Source organism: Eumetopias jubatus, unplaced genomic scaffold (assembly GCF_037043125.1).
Source record: "Eumetopias jubatus isolate StellerSeaLion01/CBP00866 unplaced genomic scaffold, mEumJub1_p1.0 scaffold_10, whole genome shotgun sequence".
Taxonomy (NCBI): Eukaryota; Metazoa; Chordata; class Mammalia; order Carnivora; family Otariidae; genus Eumetopias; species Eumetopias jubatus.
In genome coordinates, this window is record NW_028274816.1 from 52,982,837 (window position 1) to 53,005,731 (window position 22,895).

Consider the following 22,895-nt stretch of genomic DNA (forward strand, 5'->3'; position numbering starts at 1 on the left):
GGCCTTCCCCACACTCTTTATTTGCTGCTTCAGGCGCTGTCCCTCTTTCAGCCTCCTAGACTGAGGCCCCCAGCAGAGAAGAGGCGGGGCTCAGCTCAAGGTCCAAACCCGCAGCTGGGGGATGGAGTCTTGCAAAAACGAGTCCCAAGTTCAAGATGGCTAGGATGGGGGCGGTCCTCAAGGGGGACAGGAGCTCCGAAGTCCAAGGTGGTGGCTGCTACCTCACCGTCCCACCTCTGATGGGCAGACCAGAACAGCCAATCCCCCGCACTCGGTTCCTTCCACTGAAATACGCAGAGCGGTCTGTCTCCCTGGCTGGGCCTGACTGAACAGGGCATCTCAGACTGGCCTTCTGATCGTCCCCACAAGCCCCAGGCTGCCCCACTGTAATAGACGACCCCGCCGTCCGCCCATAGTTTTGAGCTACAAAGTCGAGGTCATCCTGGATTCCCCTCTCCCCCGCCCCAACATCCACACACATCCTGCACCTGTCCCTGACACACTCCTTCCCCGCCACCACCCTAGTCCAGCCCACTGTCATCTCTTGTCCCCTCCGACCCATTCTCCACACCACAGCTGAGGGATCTCTTGAATAGGTACGTCGGATCCTGTCATTCGCCCTCATACAACTGTCCCACGGATTCCCATTGCCCTGAGAATAAAACTCAAAACCCTATCTGGGGCCCGCACGGCCCCGGGTGATGCCACCCCTGCCTGGTCCCCAACCTCGCCTCCTCTTCGCACTCGGTCTGGGTCACACTGGCCACCGCTCCGATCCCTCCAATAAAGCACGCTGGTCCCCACCTCTGGGACTTGCCCTTGCAGCTCCCACCGCCTGCGACCCACTTCCCAGCGTTCTCCCCGCGGCCGCTTCTCTCCATCTTTAGGCCCAGCTTCTCCGAATGCCCAACTTACCCTACCCCGCGGTCCCTCATGGCCACATCCCGTGATCCCTCCTGGCACCTCTCCTTCACAGAAACGATCTCACGTGTGTGTGTGTGTGTGCGTGCGTGCACACACACACTGGCACGCACCGACTGTCTCCCTCCACCCGAACTGAAGCCCCACAAGATCAGGGAACTGGTCTGTCTCGCTTTCTGCTCTGCCCAGTGCCTTCAACAGCGTAGAGTAAGTATTCAATAAATAATCGTAGGCTGCAGAAGGGCGAGTGCCCTGGCTGGGGAGCCCCAGGGAAAGGGAGCCGGAGGTCTCTGAGGACACGGTGTCGGGGGAGGGGGGGAGGAGCCCCGAGTCCAGGGCGGCGTCACCAGGGCACTGCGCTGCCGTGGCTGAGGACCCCACCGTGGGTCAGAGGGACATGCTGGTGAGATTGTCCTGGCTCAACAGTCCCTTCCGGCCTGCGCCAGCCCCGTGCCCACTGCCCCCGGCGCCCCCGCCGCCCCCACAGTACTCGTGCAGTCTGTGTCTCAGCGTGACGAGGGCGGAGCCCAGGCAGGCACCGTTGGGCGCTTGGGGTCCCCCAGGCAGCTGGAGCAGCAGCGTGGCCACACCAGCCATGCCATCTTCGGTGGGCTCGAGGGTGATAGGCCCGGCTCGCAGGCCAGCGGTCGTGGCGGGGATGGCTGGTGGGCAGCAGCCTCCTCCCACGGGTCCCCAGGGCCCGCCGGCCCCGGTCAGCAGCAGGGGTGCCAAGAAGGGTTCGGAACGGCGGAAGGTGGGCGGCGGGAGCCCGGCCGGCTTCCAGGCAGGGGCCGGCGTAGCGGGGTCGGGCGGGAAGCAGACGGTGACCTTGGCAAAAGGGCGGCTGGCCATCTTGGTCATCTCTTGCAGGTGCCGGCGCTGCTCCTGCCGCTGGTCCAGGGCCTGTTTGGCCTTCCAGAGGAGCACACAGAGCGAGAGGAAGAGAAAGAAGCAGGAGAAGAAGACGGAGAAGAAGACAAACAGGTCGATGTGGGCCTGGTCCTGCCGGAAGAAGAGCAGGCCCTGCGAGTCGGCCGAGCCGTTGGCGCCAGGCCCACTCGGGTCCCCCACGCCCAGCAGGAGCAGGTAGAAGCGGCTGGACTTGAGAGCATGGTGCTCGTGCGGGTAGGTGATGACCAGGCGGTCCCGCACGCCACGAACCACGAGCACTGCCGACGGTTCCGTCACCGTCACGTAGGTGATCAGGCCGCGTGGCCACACTTCCCGCACCCGTGGCTCGGCTGGGGCACCTGGCCCGCTTCCGGCCCCTGGTCCCCCTGGGTCCCCGGCCCCCCGGGGTCCGCCGTCAGCAGGGGGTGGGGGAGGCGGCGGGGGCGGAGGGGGCTGGATATGCACGGTGTGGACGCCTGTGTCAGGGGCCACGCGGACCACGAAGGTGTCGTAGGAGGTGGAGACATAGAGGTCCACGGCACCGAAGGTCACATCCAGCGTCAGGCGGATGTCCACATTGGTAAACTTGGGCTGCACGCCAAAGAGGACCGTGCGGCCAGGGCCCAGAGCCCGGCGCTTGGGTTCGTGGAAGCAGTTGGTCTGGGACGTGGGGTCGAGGCAGCACTCCTGCTCCACGGAGATGAGGCGGTAGCACTGCTGGCCACCTAGCGGGCTCCCATGGAATGACTCCCGGCACTTGGCGCACTGCGGGGAGCGGGGGGGGGGGGGGGGGGGGGGGGGCGGGGGGCGGCGGTCAGGGCTGAGCTCAGCGCCCGGCCACCTTCCAAGTCCTGACATTCTGGACCGACTGGTGAGCAGCCACTGCCCCAGGCTCCCTCAGTCCCCAGCAGTTTCCTGGTGACTGTCCCTCACCCCGAAGCAGTGTGGAGGCCCCCAGGACCCCACACTCCAGCGCTGCTGTCCCACCCTGATGTGGAGGCCTCTAGAACTCTCAGGCGCAGCGATGAAGGGCTCTGTCGAACCTGCCTCTACTCCTCACTACCTATGTGGCTAACCTCGCTGAACTTGAGATCCTTCCTCTGTACCCAGGCGGTAAACAGGGCTCCCGCATGGGACTGCTGAAGCCCCAGGCACAGCACAGGGTAGGCCGGCCTCACCTGCCAGCCTTGCTGTTTCTGGACTGCATGAGGTACGTCCCACCTCAGGGCCTTTGCACTGGCTGATCCTCTTGCCTAGATCACTCTCTACTCGCCCACAAACCCCGTGGCTGCTTGTCTGGTATCCCGACTTCTATCAGTTCATTTCTCAAGCGTCACCTTCTCACTGAGGCCCTCCCTCGTCGTCACATCTACCATTCCCATTCCTTTCTCCTCACTGCTGATCACTAACATACTCTGCATCTGACTTACTTGTTCGTTTGTTGCTGGGATCCTCCACCGGAATGTAACTTTCCCGAGGACAGAACACCCTGCCCATTTTGGTGCCCACTGCGTCCCGGTGCCTCCCATGCAGCCCAGCACACAGTAGGTGCTCAGTAAATATGTGCTGGATGAATGAGTGGCCCTCTCGGGGTGCGGGGCCCTTGGCCTGGAACTCACTTCTCCAGCCGTACCTGGTACCTGTAGCAGTCCCGACGGTCGCTAGGGGAGCTGCCCTGGCACGTGCCCGTCTCCGTATTGTTCTGACACGGGCAGCCCGTCCCGTCCTGCTCGTTACATGTATCTGCATGGCCATTACACTGGCATCTGAGGAAGGGGGAGAAGACAGGGGTCACAGAGCTCCCCTGGCCCACAGGGGTCCAGGCTGGATGCTGCATAGGTGAGCTTGAGTCCGAGCTCCAGGACAGAAGAGGAAACTGAGGCTCACAGGGAGTCAAGCCATTTGCCCAAAGCCATGGAGCCAGTCAGCGGCAAGGTTAGGACTTGAAGCCAGGTCCAAATGATCTGAGTCTACTGAGCATTCAGGGAAGGAAGGGGGGTGGTGGGAGGCCGCCCGAAGGCCTCGCCCCTCAGCAGCTCCCTCTCTGCCCCCTAGTCTCCACGGCAGACGCTCTGTGGTCTGCGCGTCAGCACCGGCCTCTGAGGGAGGGGGTCTCCCACCTGAGCCTGGCTCATGGCCCCCAGCTCGGCCTCAGCCCGGGGCCTCCCTGGGGATCCTGTCCGCTCCTGCCTGAGGGCAGAGAACCGGGGAGAGGGGTGTGGCTCCCAGAGCTATTCCCCGTGGGCAGGGCTAGGGTCCCCGGCCCCCCTGCTTCTCACTTGGTGCACTTCCCGTCCAGGAGGAAGTAGCCGTGCAGGCAGCTCTCGCATTTGTCCCCATAGCTGTTATTCTGACAGTTCACACACACAGCCTCATCTTCACTGGGCCCCTCGGTCACCCAGTTGTCAATCTGGCCAAGGAAAGACAAGGTGATCGCAAAGAGACGTGGGCCAGCCCCCTTGTCCCCGAGACCCAGGAGTCCTGGCCCGTGGCCTCTCCTACCTCCTCCGGATCCAGCGAGTACTTCTCGGGCTCCTTCCTGGCCATTTCGAGCTCTTTCCTGGAGACGCAGACGTGGCTGTTGCCACGACAGAAGGCGTGGCACGGCCGGCAGGTCCCGCCCCCCACGGCTGAACCCACGAACAGGGGGAGACACTGCTCACAGTGGCTGCCCTGGAAACCGGGGACGGGGTGGTCAGAGCAGGTGGAGTGGGAGAAGGGGCCCTCTGGGAGCACCGCGGGAGGGCGGCAGGGGCTCAGGCTCTTGGTTTGGGCCATCCCAGCCTTGGGGCAGTTTAGCCCTCTGCCTTCGCTCGCACACCTCTGGTGACTCGGGCCGAGGGGGGTGGCGTTCATGCCCGTCCAGCCCAAAGTGTTGAGCTCAGAAAGCCCTTCCCTGCACCACCCGAAGTCCTCCTCCACGGCCCCACCTCCCTAGTCCAGCACTGACTCTGTCCCCTATTCCGGGGCGGCCCCTCTCTGACACGAATCCAGGCAGTGTCCCCAAAGCCTCCCCACACCCCCCCCCCACCCCCGGGGCTGGCTCCTCCAGGCTCGGAGTGAGGCTCAAGGCGCGGGCGCGCGGGCTGAGGGCCGGCAGGGCCTGTCCCCGGGGCGCGTCGGAGGCCCCGGGCAGCCCACCTTGGTGTGGTTGCGGCATAGCAAGCAGTGGTCGCGGGCCCCCACGCCCGCACACTCGCTGTGGCGGTTGCAGCGACACTCGGTGGAGCAGTTGCGGCCCACGAAGCCGAAGTGGCAGCGGCAGTGGTCGGGTTCCACACACGAGCCGTTCACGCAGCCCTGGGCGCACACGGGGCGGCACAGCCCGGTCACGCTGCAGGGGCGGGGGGCAGGGGGCGGGGGGGGTGGAGGGTCAGGGCAGGGCCGGGGTCCTCAGGGCTCTGGCCAGCCCACAACCCACTAGACCACCCTCAACTCGTGGCTCACCCCTGGTCTGTCCCATGCTTCGCCTCCGGGGTCTAGCCTCCATCTCCCTCAGGGGCTTAGCCTGCCATCCTCCCTCTTCCCGGCGAGCCCTGCCCCTCCACGCACTGGCCCTCCACCCCTTCCTGCATGCACCGCACGCCTCACACCTGTGCCGGCCCCTGCTCCCACAGCCCCCCCCAACCCCCCCACAGTCGCCTGGGCCCCCGCCGCCTCACTTGTCCATGGTGTAGCCCGCTTTGCAGCTGCACTCATAACCGTGCGGCCGGTCGTGGCAGTTCTGCGTCTCGTTGCAGTCGTGGTGCCCGTTTGCACACTCGTCCTCAGGGGGGCAGGACAGGAAGGCCCAGGAGGCCCCAGGCCGGCTGCACGTCAGCCCTGGCGCAGGGACACGCAGAGCTGCCCCGGGTGCCTGTGCAGCAGCCGCCCAGCCACCCGGGGCCCTCGCTCTACCTTCCTGAGCCCCACCTCCGAGACCCCCCAGCGCCCCCCAGCTTCTCTGGGCCAGACCCACCCCCGAGCGTGGCTCACCGTCACGGGGACCGCTGAGTCCACCCTCCAGGCAGCGGCCGCCCCCATCCTGGCCCCCCCAGGCACACCAGCCACAGTGGGGGCGCCACAGGCACAGGGCACACTGGGAAGCCTGAGCACAGCCCAGGGAGCAGCTCTCAGGTCCTCGCAGCAGGCGGCCACAGCCTCCAGCCATACATCGCAGGGGCAGGTAGGAGGGGCTCAGACACTGTACAGGGGAGGGGAGATGGGAAATGAGGTGGGGGGGTGGGCAAGAGAGAGGCAGAGAAAGAGGATCAAACATACTCTGGGTGTCTTCCCGGACCGCACCCCCTCCTCGGAGCTCTCGCCCCTCTCTGGCCGCAGCTGATGGGTCAAAGTGGACACCAGCAGGGGTTAATCACATTCTCCCTGTCAAGCATTTGTAACTTGGGAGTCCACAATGGGAGTCAGGCTAGGGGCATCCTTGAAACTGGAAGATTCTGGAGGTGAGGGCTTTGGGGGCTGTTAGGATGAGCAAATCACAGCAAATGAAAAGAACAGAGGCACAGGAAAAGAGCAGATGCAGAAGGAAGCATCGATGAGGACCACATACCCCAAGCCCATGGCACGCGGGGCTGGGGGGGCGGAGGGCAGCTTTTCCAGGCTCCGTCGCCAGGCCTGGCTGCACTTTGCACCCTGGGCTCCAAGAAGTACCACTGTGTTGGTGTGACTGGCGGTGTCGGTCTCCCCACCTGGCTTAGCGCGCATGGCTGTTTCTCACAACCAAAGGGAGGCAACAATCCCAGGTTGGGACAGAAACTAGCGACAGGTGCAGGGTTGCAAGCCACTGTCACTTAGGTAAAACATGGAGCTGGCTGCTGGGGCCACAGGGTCCTCCCGTGCTAGGCTGGGAAGCGGAGTCTGCGGTCAGGGGCTGCCCAGTAGCTCACACGTCATCACTTAGCACGTCCTGGGACCCAGACAAGGTGTGCAGTCAGGGTCAGACTCTTGGGAACTTTCCACAGGGTGTCAGAGTATTTCATTTACTGTTCGGGCCTTAAGAAGACAGGGATTAGTCCAGGCTGCCTGACAGCACTCAGCAACCACGCAATCCTGAAATAGACACCCTCGCTGCTGTGGCCGGAGCTCTGAGCCCACAGACGCTTACGGCCAGCAGTGAGCTGAGCCTTGCTGACCTGCTGGAGCTTGGCTTCCAGATCTAAATTTAGTGCACCCCTTAGCAGATGGTGGGGCAACCTGGGAGGGGGGGAGGTGGGAGACCAAGTCCCCAGTCTGCACAGCTTTTTTTTGCTGTGACCTCCCTAGTGGCCACAGGTGATGCTGCCCAACACCATCAACTGCATCCCCTGCGCTCTTGGAAGAGATATGGGAATGTTAATTCCCGAGAGCCGGATTCTAGCTCATCTTGACAGGTACCTAGCGAGTAGTTGTTTCTCCGAGGTCTGTGAGCCATTCTAGCAAATGATCAAACCTGCCGTGGGGGTGGTAGAAACCGATTTACAGTTTGTTGGTCAGAAGCACAGGCAGTCTGAGGGTGTGACTGGCCTCAAAATGGGGGCAGGGCTGTGGGACTTGAACTTTGTAGGATCTGGCCCCAGTGCTAGGTGGGCGGTGTCAGGAGTGAACGGAGTTGTTAGACACTCAGTCGGTGTCCAGAGAATTGGAGAACGGGTTGTTGGTGTTGGGTCTGTTGTTATCGGTCCTATTTTACCAAAGATTCACGTAGGCGCATGTGTTGCGAGATGGCAAGTGGTCACTCGTGGACATCCACAAGGATGAATGAGAAGTGCACATCACCGGGACTCAGAGACCCAGAACTCCGGCCCAACGAACGACACTGCTTCTGCATGTGACAGCAGGAGGTGAATCTTTCTTGTCTCCCCCTGGGGTGGGGTTGGGGGTCGAAGGGCTTGTGGCTGCCACTGGGGGCGGCCAAATCATGCTAAGCAGAGCCATCTTTGGACCAGACTCTACGGGGTAAGCAGGAGCCGGACAGTCAAGGGGTGGACTGTCCCTGGTACCCACATTGCCTGCCCAGACCACACCTACAGAGAGCCATCTCTCCAGCCCGCAGCTGAACGCCGTGTTCCTACCCCTCCCTGGCCACGTCTCACTAGGCCACGGCTGGACATCTCACCGGTCAGCTGAGTCAAAGTCTGCCCTTGAGAATGTGAGCTAACCCCGGATGATCAAGGCGAGAGAAAGGGGCTGATGGAGACGCGCAGAGAACGGCCGAGATTAGAGACCCTGAGGCCCGAGAAGGATGGAGCCGCAGGACTTCCTACCCCAATTCCATATAATAAAACCGAGCGGGTCTCTGTATCTTACAACCAGAAGTTCCAAAAGCAGAGAAAGGGACGGAGAAGGCAAGCACAGAGGTTTGGGAGGGAGAGGCGAGATGGCATTAGCAGTCAGGGGAAGGATGGGGGGGACCATGACCCCGGCTGCGGGGTCCGGAAGATGGCAGCGTGGCAGGGTCCTAGCAGACACGACAGGGAGACTCGAGAGGCCAGGAGGGAAGGAGGAGGTGCTGGTGGGGGAGGAAAGAAGAGGAAGGAGGAGGAGACAGGAAGCACCATGGAGGGACCGGAGCCAGGGAAACGGAGGAGGAAGTAGGACAGAGGGGCAGGGGCAGGGCGGGGAGGGCCCCCTGGACACCCCGCCCGGCAGTACCTGTTGGAGACTGCTGCTCCAGACACAGTGTTGCCAGCCCCCGTCTGCACCCTTGGAGTCCAGGCAGGAGGTGCAGTTGGGCAGGAGGTGACAGGGAGTGGGGCAGGGGAGCGGGGGTGACGACTCCACCGGCATTGGGGACACGTTCAGCAGAGAGTGGCTGAAGCACGTCCAGTCGTAGGTGGGCTGCACTGAGAGGATACGGCGGGTCTCCCCTGGGGTCAAGGGCACAGGAATCAGAGCCTGGGCCTGGCCTCCAGGCCCTCCCCCGCTCTGCCCCTTCCGGGGCAGGGGCGGGGGCGGGGGGGGGCCCCCAGGCCGTCCTCAGTGGGGAGCCGCACCTGTCCTCTTGAACTGCCTGGTCCACATGCACTTGCCCTCCCGGGTGCACTGCTCGCAGTCGGCAGCCCCGCACACAGCCTCCGAGCAGTTCCCGGCCCAGAACACCTCTCTCTGGTTGATGCGACAGTCATTCTCCGAGGTGCAGGACCCGTTCCGCCCGATGCAGGCACCCTCAGGGCAGTTAGTACACCACTTACAGCGGGGGGCGGATGCCTGGGTGGGGGAACATGGGCTCAGCGGGGTTCTCAGGGTCCCTGGCAACACCCCCCCCCCGCCGTGACCCAGCTCTTCCCACCCAATCCCAGCTGAAGTTCCCGAGACACCCCCCCCACTCCCCCTCCCCCGCTTCACCTCTCCATCTCCAGGCTGCAGGGTCCGGGGGTGGCGGGCCAGGCACTCACTGCAGGTCCGGAGACGTCGACATTCCTCGGGGGAGCGAGGCATGGGGGAGCATGGGGGGGCCCCGCAGCCCAGCCTGGGGAGGCAGGAGGCCTGGCTCAGCACACCCAGCCAGACCCCGTCCCCCCTCCACCCGCCCTTGCCTCTTCCCGGTGTCTCCTGGACATCATCCTTCGCCCCCCCCGCCCCACGTGTATCCCGGACTGGTCTCAGCCCAGGCCTCCCCAACCTGCTCCTCCCCCACCCCACCTGGCCATGGTCTCACGGCCCCCTGCCACTCCAGCCAGAGATACTGGACAATATCCCACACTCCCCTGTCCCTCCAGCCACCAAGGCATTCCCCGCCTCTCCACCCCTGCAGCCCTTTGCCCAGTTCAGGCCTCTTCTTCTCCAGCCTCCTCCTCCTCAGCCTCCTCCCAGGTCTCCACCCACAGCTTCCCCTCACCGCTGGCTCCTTCCCAACAGCCCCAGGGCTTTCTGCCCAGGTCTGCCCCTGCCCTCCCCTGCTCAAACCTTCCCTGGCTCCCCATCACCCACAGTGGAGGTTCATAATCATAATCCCTTATCCAAAATCCTTGAAGGCACAAATTTCAGAACTTTCCAGATTTTAGAAAAGCAGTGGGTGTACCCACTGTTACATAACACTCCTACTGGAATCTGGGGGAGCACCCCATAAATCAAATCCTTTAATAATTCAGTAGCAAACACAATGACACATTTAATGGGACAAGCCAAGGCCATTAGTAGCCTCATACCGGTTCGGGATAACAATGCAGCCAAAAGAGTTTGTGCTGAACCAAGGACAGCCCTTTCAGCTTCCTGAGATGTCTGGCCTCCCGAACAACAGAAGCCCAGCGCCACAGCCAGGCACTGGGAGCCCTTCCTGAGCTGCCCCCACCACCGCTCCAGTCTCACATTCCCCCAGCACAGATGGTCCCTAAAATACACCAGGCACAGCCCCGCTTCTTCGTGGGAACCTTCGCTGGTCTAAACTCTAGTGGTCATTTGGGAGCCAGTTCGGACCCAGCTCCTCCAGAAAACATTCTCGGATGACACCCCAGCCCACAAGCAGGGCTTCTCACTCAGGGGTCCCCCAGCCTGACCTTGCCTGTGATGCAGCGCCCGTTTTCCCATGTGAGCCGGTGCCCTGTCCGGACAATACCCTCCTGAGTGCCCCCCTCCCCCACAAGCCTGGCCTAGCACAGAACCCCCTTCGGAGGGCACCAGTACCATCCACCCATGCACCGTTCGGTCACCATGGTTACCTATGGGCCTGGTCCCAGGACAAGCACGCCCCATGGCACCAGGTGCAGGCCCCAGACTGGTTACAAGCTTCGGGTGAGGGTAGCAGGCGGCAGGGGTCAGGGGGCAGGGTCAGGGCCAGCAGGCGGCCCAGGGCCACTCCCCCGAAGCCCCCTGAGAGGTACAGGCGGCCCCCTACCGCCGCCACAGCATGGGCCACGGACTCCTCCATCAGGGCCCCCACAGAGGCTGGGCCTGGGGAAAGACAGAACATTCAGAGACTCAGGGAAGAGAGCCCCATGAAGAGGCCGGTCAGAGAGGGATGCCGAGCAGAGCGACGGGCTAAGGACGGCAGAGACGGACATGGACAGAGAAGATACGTAAGGCCATACAGGGCAAGAGAATCGACAAGGACAGCAAAAGAGAGGGAGAGATAAACAGGAAAAGGAAGCGGAAAGAATGGAATAAGGATGGAGACAAAGCTTTTGGAACCAGAGGTGCTGGTTGCACAACCTCCTGAACGTACCAGGTGCCACTGCATCGTTAATTTCACAACGGTTCATTTTCTTATGTGAATTTCACCTCAAGTTTTTTTAAATCCTCCAGGAAGAGGGATGCCTGGGTGGCTCAGTCAGTTAAGCGTCTGCCTTCAGCTCAGGTCATGATCCCAGGGTCCTGGGATCGAGTCCCACATCGGGCTCCCCGCTGTGGGGAGTCTGCTTCTCCCTCTGTCCCTCCCCTGCTGTGCTCTCTCTCTCTCTTTCTCTTTCAAATAAATAAATAAAATCTTTTGAAAAATTAAAAATTAAAAAAAAAATCCTCCAGGGAAAAAAAAGAGAAAGTCACAGAGTAGCAAACAAGATAAGGGCAAAAGGGAATTAGAGACAGAGAGTACGAGAGAGACGCAAAAGGAAAAGCCCCAGAGGCATACACAGTCACACTGGGAAGTGAAACAGAAAGACAAGGTCCAAGCCCCTTTCCGGCCTCCGAACAGCAGACTGGAAAGAAACACCCCCACGTATAATAGTGCTGTCTCTAAAGAGCAGGATCATGGGGGATTTTTTCCTTCTTATTTCACCAATTACATATAGCGAATATTATTACTTTTATAATCAGGACAAAAAATAAACTTTCTAGGAAAAGAAAAGGAAGGCGGGCATGTTCATGGGTGTTCAGGTAACAGAGGGGAAAGCAGCTTTGCCAGAGGGTCTGTAGGGGCCTGAGGGAGTCCGGATGAGTGAGCGACCCAGGACAGGCCAGGGCTCCTGCAGGATGTCCCCAGGGCCTCCCAGGGGAAGCACTGGACTTACGGGTCAGGTCGGGCAGGAGCCAGGCATTGCAGTTGACCTGGTAGAGCAGAACGTCGCTGCTGAACTCATCGGGGTCCGAGCGCCCCCCAAGGACCACCATGGTGTCCCCCAGCAGGGCTGAGGCGTGGAAAAGCCGGGGGCGGGGCTGTTGGGGAGACACCCGCAGGATGGCCGGTCAGAGCCCACACTCCTCCGCTTGCCTCTCAGCCCACCCGCCACCCTGCACCCTCCCACACCTCAGCCCCCACCAGCCCTACCCAACCCTAATCTCCCTCAAATCTCAGCTCCTTCGTCCAGGAGACCTCCCTCATTCTTCAGAGCAGCCCCCAGGGCCAGCTCCCTTCCCTGAACTCCCAGAACCCCCATGCCCTGCGCCGTTCCCCAGGAACCTGGCCCAGGCTGCCTGAGATGAATCCCACGTTTCTCCTGTGACCTGGCCAGCTTGGCCGGGGGCATCCTGGGGTGAGGCTTGGGCCTCCCCTACAGTCCGGTCCCCAAAAGGGCTTGGAGATATGTTTGCAGACGGAAAACTCAATCGTCTCTAACCAGCACGTCCGGAGTCCACGCACTCCCATCCACTATCTCCTTTGGCCTTGAAGGCGGGAGGCCCAAGGAGCCTCAGTCCCAGGTTTTACAGATGGGGAGGCTGGGAAGTTGAGGGCCATGCCAAGGGTGGGACAGAGCCGGGGCAGAACCCAGGCCTCTGACCTCCTCGTCTACGATGCTTCCCTCCAAGCGAGCAGTGAAAGAAGGGGAGATGTGTGGGGTGCCACAGTTGAGTCTAGGGGACTAGAAAGGAGGGGACCAGGAGTCCAGGGCTGAGCCAGTCCCTGGGGTGCCGGGTAAGGGGGGACTCCCTCCTTCCTGCTCCCTGGATCTAACTGTGTACACCTCTTTTCCTGACCTTTGCCCCCTGCGAAGGGGCCAGCAGGCTCCAGGTGCGGTCAGGACAGTGCAGGGAATAGAGCTCAGAGGAGGGGGCTGCCAGCTCGACGTGGAAGCGGAAACCCCCAAACACGTAGAGGGAGTCAGTGGCCTCGTGGTACACGGCAGAATGACCGTAGAGACCTGGGGGGGCACGAAGGAGCAGACGCTGGGGGGAGGGCTGGTGATTAGGAGTGCCCTCACACCTTCCTGGGCTCCCCTTCTTGGGACCACGCCACCGAGGAGCTCTTGTCAACCCCTCCCTCCCGCTTCGGTTCCAAAGGACCACCTCTACTGACTCCGGGCAAGAGAAGAGGGGGAGTCGGAGTGACCTGCATGTCCTGGGGGGACAATGAGCAAAGAACGGAGAAGGGGAATGCCTGAGGGAAAGGAACCCAGGACCTGGGAGAGGAACGCAATGACCCACTGTCACTGGGCAGGAGGTGGGTAGCCTTTCATGAGGAACTGAACTTCTCAAGAGCGGGTCTGCGAATCTGGGTGGGCATGGGGCGGGGGGAAGACAGGGACATAACAAGGTCTAAGGGCAGTGACCACAGGGTAACGGCAGTGGACAGAGAGCCTCCACAAAGCCCCGGATGGCCAGGCGTCCAAGGTGCTGTCCCTGACTTATCCCCAGCCCTACCGGTGGGGGGTGTCCCGCTCTGGGCTCCAGACACCCAGGTGCCAGTCACCAGCTGGTACTCGAACAGCTGCTGGTTGAAGCCATTTTCGGGGGAGTACCCGCCCACCAGGAGCAGAGACAGGCCTCGGCGGGCAGTGAGGGTGTGACCAGCCACTGCCGGGAGCTCCACGGTCTGGGGCACCTAGGGGATAAAGGGCAGAGGTCAGCAGGGAGCTGGAGGTTAGGGGTCATCTTCCAAGACTCGGAACTCCGGACACTCCCCTTGAACCAGGTAAGGAGGTAGTGAGCTGCCCGGGGCTGGTCAGACCCCAAGCTTCCAACCTGCCACGGTCCCAGCAGGTGTGTGGGAGGCCCCTTGCCATTTCTGCCTGCTCAGTGTCACCGATGCGGGTGGGGGCAGCCTGGTGTTCTTCTGGGAAGCCCTGGCCCTTGTGCTCTCACTCTGGCCACGTGGGGCTGACTGTACCCACCCACAGTGCGTGCATCCCAGCCAAGCGGACAAGACTACCCCACCCACTTGGCCACAGGCTCGCTCGGGACTACAATGTGACCCAGGATGGCTGAGATTCAACTCTAGGACTCGTACTGGAGCCCCGGTGGGGAGTGGGGAGAAGCTGCATCCCCTGGGGGTGAAACGGGCAGGAGGCCCTCTGGCTGGCCCTGCTAGACATGGATCATGTCTAGCAGGGCCGGGGGAAGGGAGAGGGGCTCACCTTCTCCTGCCGCCACTGCAGGGTGGTGAGGTTGAGGACCCAAAAGTCACGAGTGACACCCCCAGCTGTGAGTCCCCCCAGAAGGTACATGGCACCACGGCCAGCGGACACGTAGGCAGCCGCATGGAAGGAGCGGGGTGAGGGGCCTGGGCCCCCATCCTCGGCTCCCGCCAGCATCTGTGTCCACCGCCGCTCACTCACTGAGTACCTGGCACCAAGGTTGCAGAAAAGGAGTCTCACCATACAGGCATCCCAGCATGACCTGGGGTGACCCCCCTGCACAGTTATCCCCAAATCCCCTAGGGCACCCCTCCTTTGACAACCATCTTACCATCCCCCCTGGGGTAGCACCACCCAAATAAGTATCCCAGACCCCAAAGTGAGCCTCCTGTGACAAGTGTCCCAGTATCTTTTTGGTGTCCTTCACCTATACAGGTTTTTGTTGTTGTTTTTAAGATATTTTATTTATTTATTTGAGAAAGAGAGAGCACATGAGAGAATGAGAGAGTGCACGAGCAGGGGGAGGGGCAGAGGGAGAGGGAGAAGCAGACTCCCTGCTGAGCAGGGGACCGTGGGGCTCCATCCCAGGACCCCGGGACCATGACCTGAGCCGAAGGGAGACGCTTAACCGACTGAACCACCCAGGCATCTCTAGAGGGTTTTTTACGCCAGTTTTTTTTTTTTTTTTTAACCCCCAAAGGGACTCTTATGTGACACACATCTCAGCATCTCCTGAGGTCGTGACCTCCTCTCATTCGGGCATCCCACCTCCGGGAGACAGTCCTCACCTGTACAGGTTCCCCAGCAGCCCCTGGGGCAGGCCAAGGCCCCCAAACATCCACAAGGTGGCATCAGGTCCCTCCACCATGGTGTGACCCAGGCGGTGTAGGAATCGGCTGGCAGTGTCCTGGGGGTGGAGGTGAGGACACGAGGGGTCAGGCTGGGAGTCAGGGCTGAGGGGTGGTCCCAGAAATACAGGGAGGGGAGAACCATCCAGGAGGCGGGCTGCGTGGCACCTCCATGGACAGAGTGGCATCCACGACTCACGGCTGAGAGGCGGCTGTCCATGAGGGTCTCCCAGACCAGCTGCCCGCCGTCCAGCTTCGTGGCGCAATCAGGGCCCCCGAAGCCCTCGGCACAGATGCATACACCGAGGCTCTGGGGAACAGCAGAAGGAGGCTCAGGGGAAGCCAGATCACCACCCCTGTCCCATGTGGCTTGCCCGTCCCCCCCCCCCATACCTGGTTGCAAGTCCCTGCCCCACTGTGAGCATTACAGTTCTCAGGACACAGAGCCATGCGGCAGTGGGGGCCAGCCCAGCCCTGGGGACATCGGCAGAGTCCAGCACCTGCGGCTCCATCCTGGGGCACACACTCCTGGGGGACCGGGCAGCTCCCGGGGCCCCCCGACCCGCAGCGGGCAGAACCCACTGAAGCATTGAAGCCCCACGACGAGGAGCCGTTGGCTTCCCAGTGCAGCACCAGCAGCCCTGTGGGGGGAGAGGGGCCAGAGGCTCGTGGCCGGGCGGGGCTCCAGGACATTACTCTACCCCCAGGGTTAAAGAAAATCCAGTGTCACTGGCCAGGGCGACAAGGCTCTCCTTATCATGTGTGATCACTGCCATGCTTCACTGTTCTGCACGCTGCACACCCTCCCCCTCATCCAACCCGTCAAATTCCGATCCCAGTCCCGTCACTGGCAAGCTCCAAACTCTGCACGGCTCCCTACAGCTCTGGCATAAAACCGGGTCTCCTTACAAAACCGATTAGTGGGGGGGGGGGGGGGGCAGGGATTAGATATAGGATATGTAAACAGTGCCTCAATAAAATTATGTTAAAGCGGGGGGGGGGTGTGGGGAGCGGCCGTAGGCCCTCTGACTTCAAGGCCCCCACTGTCCCAGCCCTAAGCACTCTAGCACTGCAGGCCCCTTCCGGCCTCTCAGGGCCTGGGTACCTGCTGCTCTTCAGGCCTGGAGAAGCCGCCCTCCTCCCTCGCCCACACATCCCCATCACGGCTCCAGTGAAATCTCACCTCGGTGAAGAAGCCCTCCCCAGCTCCCCAGACAGGCCAGGTGCCTGCTCCTTCCCACTTCCTCTGCCCCTTGGCAAAGGTGTCACTATTCTGACTAGAATTTGTTCAGTGCTGTGTGTCCCCCCTGACCCCCGCCATGGGTCCCCGAAGGCAGGGCCTGCGTCCCCTTGCTCCCTGCTGGATGCCCAGCACCCAGCTCAGGCGTGGCTCACTGAAGGTGCTCGGTACACAACGGCTGAGTGAAATGAAATCGAGGGCCCCTCGGTTCTAGCTGATCCCTGGGGAGGGGTTTGGGCTTGAGTGCAACCCCCAGCGGGCCAACTACCCCTCTGCCCTCTCTCTCCCAGCCCTGGAGATCTCGCCGATCTACGATGGTTCAAACTAGGGTCCTTCAACTGCCACAGGTGACAAATTACTTTTAGTGCTACTCGATCAGATGGAGCCGGTTCCCAAACTCTCAGCACTGCTGATGTAACGGGGCCTTGGTTGTGGGCTGTCCGGTGCACTGCAGAATGCAGAGCGGCATCTCTGGCCCCCACCCGTGACATGCCAGGAGCACTCAGGACAGAGCCAGAGGGCCCAAGGGGCAAAACCCCCCTGGTGGAGAACCACCAGGCTGAGGAGATGGGCAGGGGGCCTCCAGACCAGCCACATTCTGTGTCTCCCAGAGACTTGTCCCACTCGGCCCTGCTCTCCAGAGAGGCCGTCCAGCCAGGACAAACCTCTCTACCAGCCCCTCAACTGAGAAAACGGAGGCCCAGATGTAACAAGGGACGGCATCAGCTGGCACGTCAGGGGCAGAGTCGGGCTGGGTCTTGACCCCCCGCCCCAGAGCTGGGGGGGAGGGCGGGGGGGGGAACAGCGTTAGGGGCAAGGGCTACACAGCCTCTGACAGGGTCCCACTTTGCCCAGTCCCCGTACCAGACAGGGCCTGCACAGTGAGGGGCCTGTCCCGTCGCAGGCCACAGAATGCAGCGATGAGGCTGCGGTCCGACTGGACGACACCAGTGTCCAGGAAGCGCGGGAATCCATCAAAGGCCAGGACGTAGCTCAGCTGGAGGCGGAGGATGCAGAGTGAAGGATCAGGGGACGGAAGGCAAGGGTGAGAAAGAGGGACGCGGGAGGTCTGGGAGGAGGAGGAGCTCAAGAGGGAAGGGCAATCTGAGCCCGGGAGACTTCTGGACAGACAAACTGTGGCCACCATTCCCCTCCTGTGTGCGCAGCAGACATGGCGCATGGATCAGGCACTCTTGCACGGAGGCTCTTTCTCAGTACACAGCTCCTGGCGGCCACTACCTACTGGTCGGAGTTGGCACACAAAGTACAAATATTAACCATGCCTAGACCAGGGAGTGGGGAGCCCAGGAAATAGGAAGTGATCAGGGGAATGGGGAGGGTCTGGGGGGGCTTCGGAATGAAGGTCTGCAGTCTAAGGAAGAGAGCTTAGGGTTTGGAGGATAAAGGAACAGGGAGGCGGGGTCAGGGTCCGTCTGCGGATTCAGACTGGGTTGGGGGAGACACGGGCCTGAACTCTGGCACCCTGGGTACTCACCGTGCAGGGCGTGCTGCTGTCGGGGGAGAAGGTGAGGGTGAGCGGGGGACAGAGGGTCCCGGGGGCACAGGGCTGTAGCACCTCAGTGGCCGAGACAACCCACACACAGTAGGAGAGGCCTGGCCCGGCTCTTGCTGCCCCACCCCCTGGAGGCAGCGGCCCCCCGACCCGGCGTGAGCCCAGCGCCACTGAGGACACATTGGTGAGGAGGGTGCGACCCCCACACTCCCGGAAACAGGAGCCACCGGCCCTGGGGAGATGGAGGGAGATGAGCAAGAGCGTCAGACCAGGTCCCGCCCTGTCCCATCTGGTCCCTAACCCCGCCCTGGCCCTCCCGGCGGGCTTGTCTCACCGAGGGTCCCCGTAGTAGCCGGGGGAGCAGAGCTGGCAGTGGGCACCTTCGGTGTGGTCCTGGCAGAAGCAGAGCCCGCTGAGGTTGTCACAGTGGCCATGGCGCGGGTCCCCGTGCCCGTTGCACTGGCAGGGCCGGCAGCCGCCTGAGCCCGTGGCGTTGCCAAAGCTGCCGGGCCGGCAACGCTCGCAGCGCTCCCCCCACGTCCAGTCTGTGGAGGCCCCGGCAGGCAGGACACGGAGTCAGGGCAAGGGCAGGAGGAGCCCCACAATGCTTGGCCGATCCCTGGCCCCACGCGGCTGCTCCAGAGAAAGGTGACCAGGGAAACCCAGACCGGGGAGGCTCTGCAAGCCCCCCCAGAGGGGCCCGAGCCCCCACCAAAGAGATGGGTGGCACTGAAGCCGTGTGGGGTCGGGAGCAGGCCATGGGGCAGGGGGATCCCTAGCTGGGTGAGGGGACCCAGACGCCCAGGCAGAGGAAGGACACTGGAGCCCCGGGGAGGGTCCCTGAGGCCGCTCACCCTGGCACTCATCACAGAAGCCAGGCCCCCGCCTGCGGCAGTGGCTGTGGAAGTTGCAGCCACAGTCCCGGGAGCAGCGGGGCACCGGGGGTCCCGGGGCGGGCGTGGGCGGGGGCAGGTCAGACGTCCAGCCCAGGTCACATATGCAGGTGAAGTCAGGGGGACCGCTGCACACACCGTGGCCACAGTCTTCCAGGCACCTGAGGGCGTGGTGGGGGGCGGTGGGGAAGGGCTGGGCGGGGCCCGGAGCCCCCAAGGCACACCCCCCATCCCCACCCTCCCCACCCCCCCACCCCGCCCCGGCCCCAGTCCACCGCCTCGTCTCCACGGCAACGCCATCCCTGGCCACTGTGGTTCCTCGTCCTGGACTCTGTGGGCGGCCCTGTCTCCAGGGTAACTAAACCACACGTGGTAACGCCTGTCTCTATGGTAACCACGTATCATCACTGGTGATCTGCTCTCTGTGAAAACCCCTTTCAACTGGGTCCTCCTCCACCTCCATGGCAACGCTGAAGACTATGGGCCGCAGTCCCGGGGTGACCCGTCTCCACAGTAACTAGTATTACACTGGGGGACCCTGTCACTCTAACGAGGGCCTACCCTGCAAGGTGAAAACCCCAGGCTCACTGAGGATGCTGGTTCCCCGGGAGGCACCCCAGCACCTCCCCGGCTTCCTCCCTCCATCTCCACGTGCCCCAGCCCCGGGACATCTCCATGGAAACCAAGCCCCCGCTCACGTGCGGTTGCAGTAGGTGATGCCATCGCCCTGGTAGCCTCGCTGGCAGTGACACTCATAGCTGAGGGGTGTGTTCAGGCAGGTTGCCCGCAGGTGGCACCGCGCCAGGCCCAGGCGACACTCATCCACGTCGGGACAGCGGGCATACGCCCAGCGGGCAGGGAGGGCCACAGATAGCCCCAGGCCCTCCCCCACCCACAGGGAGCAGTTCCCCCCACCCAGCGGCCCCGAGAAGTCCCCCTGGAGGCACCTGGCGGGGGGGGGGGGGGGGGTGCGGGAAAGGGAGGAGGGGTGGGAAGGAGGAGATGATAAACAAACGAGAGACCGAGATGGAGACAGGAGAGAGGGAAAGAGAGACACGGAAACATGAACACGGAGAAGGACATAAGGAGAAATGAAGGAGAGAGAGAAACCCAGAGGAGTCAGACAGGAGACACACAGGGAAACGGCGAAAGGGAGAGAGAAGGAAAGACAGAAAGACAAGGAGGAAAGATGAGAAGAAACCGGTCACAGAGACAGGGAGAAGGTGGAGACAGAGGAGAGAGGGAAACGGAGAGGGGAAGGGAAGAAACACACAGACACAATCCGCCATTAGAATCAGGGCGGGCGAGAGCCCCGCGCCCCGCCCGCCCTCCGGCCTCGCAGTCCCGCCTCCCGGCCTCACCGGCCCAGCGTAGGGTTGTCTTCATTGCCACACCAGCCGCACTCGTGGCTCTGCAGACACTCGTGGCAGGTCAGGAAGCGGTCACAGCTCCGGCACCGAGGCTCCGAGTGCACGCTGCTGGGCGACAGGCGTGGGTTGGGGGGCCCGCGCCCTCCCTTCTGTGGGCCCCGCCCCGCGGCCCAGACCGCACCTGTCGTCCCAGCCACGGCAGCCCCCGTGCGGGTAGCGGGCCAGGTAGGCCGCAAACAGGAAGCAGGTGTGCGTGGACTGGCACCAGGCACACTGGCTGGAGTTGGCCAGGCAGTCGTCACAGGTCAGGCGCCTGGGGGCGGGGAGCAGGGGCAGGGTCAGACCGTGCAGCGGCCCCCACACGCCCCCTACATCCCCTCCCCCTGGGCCCAGGAGGCTCACTGGCTGCAGAGTGGGGGACACTCGTCTGGGCTCTTCAGGGCACCCCGACTCCGGCCCCGCCGGCTGCACGCGGCGTCCCCTTTGCGGCTGGAGCTCTGATGCCACTCGCAGAAGGGGTCCTGGGGAATTAAAGAAGGAATAAGAGCCCAGATGGCCATCTACCTTGGGCTCCACAAGTAGCTACCTCCCTCACCTGCCCCACCCCACACACCACCCCTCCAAGCCCCCCTCCCTCCCCAGCTGCCTGCCTCTCTAGACTTTCTCCTTCAGCCAATGGCATCCATGGGATCCGCCTTTCCGGGACCCACTCCCTTTTGGGGCAAAAGAACCCCTATGTCTGGTCCGGTTGGGGCTGGTGGATCCTTAAGCTCCAGAGGTGGGCAAGAGGCCACACTCCCTCCCCGCTAGCCTCGCAGATGGCTCTGAGAGTCGGCACAAGACCCAACCAGAGCCAACGAAACGTGCTTCTGGGACTTCAGTTGAACTGGGGGTGAGAGTGGGGTGGGGACAGAAAGGTGCTCTCTTCCACTTGGGCCTCGGGGGGCTGAGTGGGGGAGATGAAATTCCAGAGCCCTCGTGGCTCCCTTGCCACTCCCAAGGAATGAACCTCCAGGGAAGTGAGGGTATCGGATAGAGGGGGATGGACGGCTGACCACACGGTCTAAACCACAGGCCTAAAGACCTCTTCCCGGGCTCTGGTGCCAGAGCCCACAAATGCCCCTCTGGTAAAGAGGTGCTAAGTTGGGTTTTCTGGCCCTTACAACAGGGAGAGTCCTGACTGCCAGGGGCCCACTCTCCAGCCCCTCTCCCCTGCTCCCCACCTGGCTCTCACCCGCAGATCAAGGACAACGGCCCCACCTGTCTCCCCCCACTGCACCCAGGGGACCCCTCGGATGCCCGGCCAACTCCAGGGGGCCCTCCCCCTTTCCCAGTTGCCTGATTCGGCTGCCTTGATCTTGAGACCTCCCCTCTGTGGCTTGGCAGGCACCTGAGTGCAGGCGTGACAGTCGCGGTGTTCCTCGCAGAGCGGGCAGAGGGCAGGCACCAGCACCAGCAGGGACCCGCCGGCCCCGTCGGCCCCGCAGTGGGCCCCGCCCTGGCGCAGGTGGCAGGTGGCGCTGGTCAGGCACCAGCCGCAGCCCTGGTCCGCCAAGCAGCCCAGGCAGGAGGAGTAGGAGGAGCAAGCTGAAGAGCGGTAGGGCTCCAGGAAGAAGAAGGAGATCTCCTGGGGGAAGGGCTCACGTGAGGGCCGGGGGTTCACAAGCCAAGTCCCAGGGCAGGAGTCGAGGTTGGGGGCAGGGGTCAGGGTTTGGCACTAAGGACGTGTTTGGAGACAAGGTTAAGACCCCAAGCATGTGGAAAGCCAGGATTTAGGAGGAGCAGACAATAGGGGATCGGGGTTTGAGAGCATCTAGAGATGAGAGAGCCAAATACAGAGGGCAGAAGTCAGGCCAGGGCAGGAGAAGTCAGAGATGTAGGCAGGGGGTCAGAATGTGAGATCGGGTCAGAGTCTGGGGGTCAGAGGTTGGGGTCTGGAGGGCTCAAAGTGAGGCCCAGAGTTCAAGAGTCGGTGGGGGAGCGGGAGGTCAGGTCAAGAGAATTAGAATTTGTGGTCTGGGGTTCGGAAAGCTCCGGGGATCTGAGGCCAGGGCCTGGGTACTCACGCTGCCACCTGGCACGCCAGTCCGGTCCCACAGCAGGGTAAGTTCGCTGTGCCCGGGGCCCGCCGAGCCATTGAGCTGGCCCTGGATCTCCACCGCATACTTGTGGCCCCGGCCAGGCAGTGGGAAGAGGCGAGCAGACCCTGGGCGCTGTAGCCGCCTCGTCTCCTTCTCCTGCTGAGCCACCCAGCGCCCCACCTCCTCCTGGGTACGGGTGAGGGAGAGACAGGGGCTTGAGAACATTCCAGCCACCCCAACCCCTGAAACCTCCAAGAACCCCAAACCCACCTAGCACTTACCCCTGTCCTGGGAAGAGGAAGAGGGCCTCAGAGTTCCTTAGACCCCAAGAACCTCTGAGAACCCTCAACAACCCCCCCACCACCACCCACCTCCTCCTCAGGGGGAGTTTGACTTGGTAACTCAGACCCTCCCCACCTTCTTCAAAATTCCCCCCCAATTCCATTCATAACTGAAAACCCCAGGGCCCTCCCTCCACTAAGGATATATCCTGTGCTTCTGATTTCTCCCCAGTCCTCCCCTGCACCATACACCCCAGCCCCCACATTTATAACTAACAGCCCCCTGTGTGTTCAGGCACCCTCACCATGTTCTCCGTGTCAGGGCCCCGGGCCATCCGGGCTAGGACATGTAGACGCTGGGCTCGGGCCCACACAGCTACATCCTCAGCCCCCGCCCCTCCGGGCCCTCCAGGCAGTAGCGGATGGATGAAGCCACGGTAGACCAGGGACACGTCGGTCTCCGGGCTGGGCGTCAGAGTGATGGTCGTACTGCGGACAATCAAGACCTGGGCAAGCCACGGAGGAGGGTATGCGTGAGCACTTCTGTGCATGGCCCCACAGGGGCCCCACCCCTCAGGCAAACACTAGAACTAGAAAAGATCAGGCACCCCAACCTCCTTCCCTCTCTCATCAAACGAGAGACCGAGGCCAGGG

The 22,895-nt window shown here is 62.5% G+C and overlaps 1 protein-coding gene across 1 annotated transcript in view; it reads right to left on the bottom strand.

The window, feature by feature from the left end:
- MEGF8 (multiple EGF like domains 8) overlaps positions 1-22,895 on the bottom strand; it is a 37,876-nt gene continuing 14,981 nt past the window's right edge. Inside the window, exons 13-41 of the mRNA XM_028087937.2 lie at positions 22,547-22,747; positions 21,946-22,146; positions 21,270-21,506; positions 20,282-20,400; positions 20,061-20,192; positions 19,871-19,984; positions 19,208-19,456; positions 18,471-18,670; positions 17,951-18,161; positions 17,599-17,848; positions 16,968-17,100; positions 15,257-15,504; positions 15,063-15,173; positions 14,804-14,922; positions 14,016-14,223; positions 13,303-13,483; positions 12,640-12,803; positions 11,736-11,880; positions 10,449-10,680; positions 9,136-9,259; positions 8,784-8,997; positions 8,443-8,657; positions 5,788-5,995; positions 5,475-5,634; positions 4,954-5,146; positions 4,315-4,485; positions 4,092-4,222; positions 3,446-3,578; positions 1-2,577 (exon numbers count right to left, since the gene is read on the bottom strand). Of these exons, the coding sequence (XP_027943738.1) occupies positions 1,309-2,577; positions 3,446-3,578; positions 4,092-4,222; positions 4,315-4,485; positions 4,954-5,146; positions 5,475-5,634; positions 5,788-5,995; positions 8,443-8,657; positions 8,784-8,997; positions 9,136-9,259; positions 10,449-10,680; positions 11,736-11,880; positions 12,640-12,803; positions 13,303-13,483; positions 14,016-14,223; positions 14,804-14,922; positions 15,063-15,173; positions 15,257-15,504; positions 16,968-17,100; positions 17,599-17,848; positions 17,951-18,161; positions 18,471-18,670; positions 19,208-19,456; positions 19,871-19,984; positions 20,061-20,192; positions 20,282-20,400; positions 21,270-21,506; positions 21,946-22,146; positions 22,547-22,747 (6,273 nt within the window). The 3' untranslated portion in view covers positions 1-1,308. The remainder of the gene's footprint in view (positions 2,578-3,445; positions 3,579-4,091; positions 4,223-4,314; positions 4,486-4,953; positions 5,147-5,474; positions 5,635-5,787; positions 5,996-8,442; positions 8,658-8,783; positions 8,998-9,135; positions 9,260-10,448; positions 10,681-11,735; positions 11,881-12,639; positions 12,804-13,302; positions 13,484-14,015; positions 14,224-14,803; positions 14,923-15,062; positions 15,174-15,256; positions 15,505-16,967; positions 17,101-17,598; positions 17,849-17,950; positions 18,162-18,470; positions 18,671-19,207; positions 19,457-19,870; positions 19,985-20,060; positions 20,193-20,281; positions 20,401-21,269; positions 21,507-21,945; positions 22,147-22,546; positions 22,748-22,895) is intronic.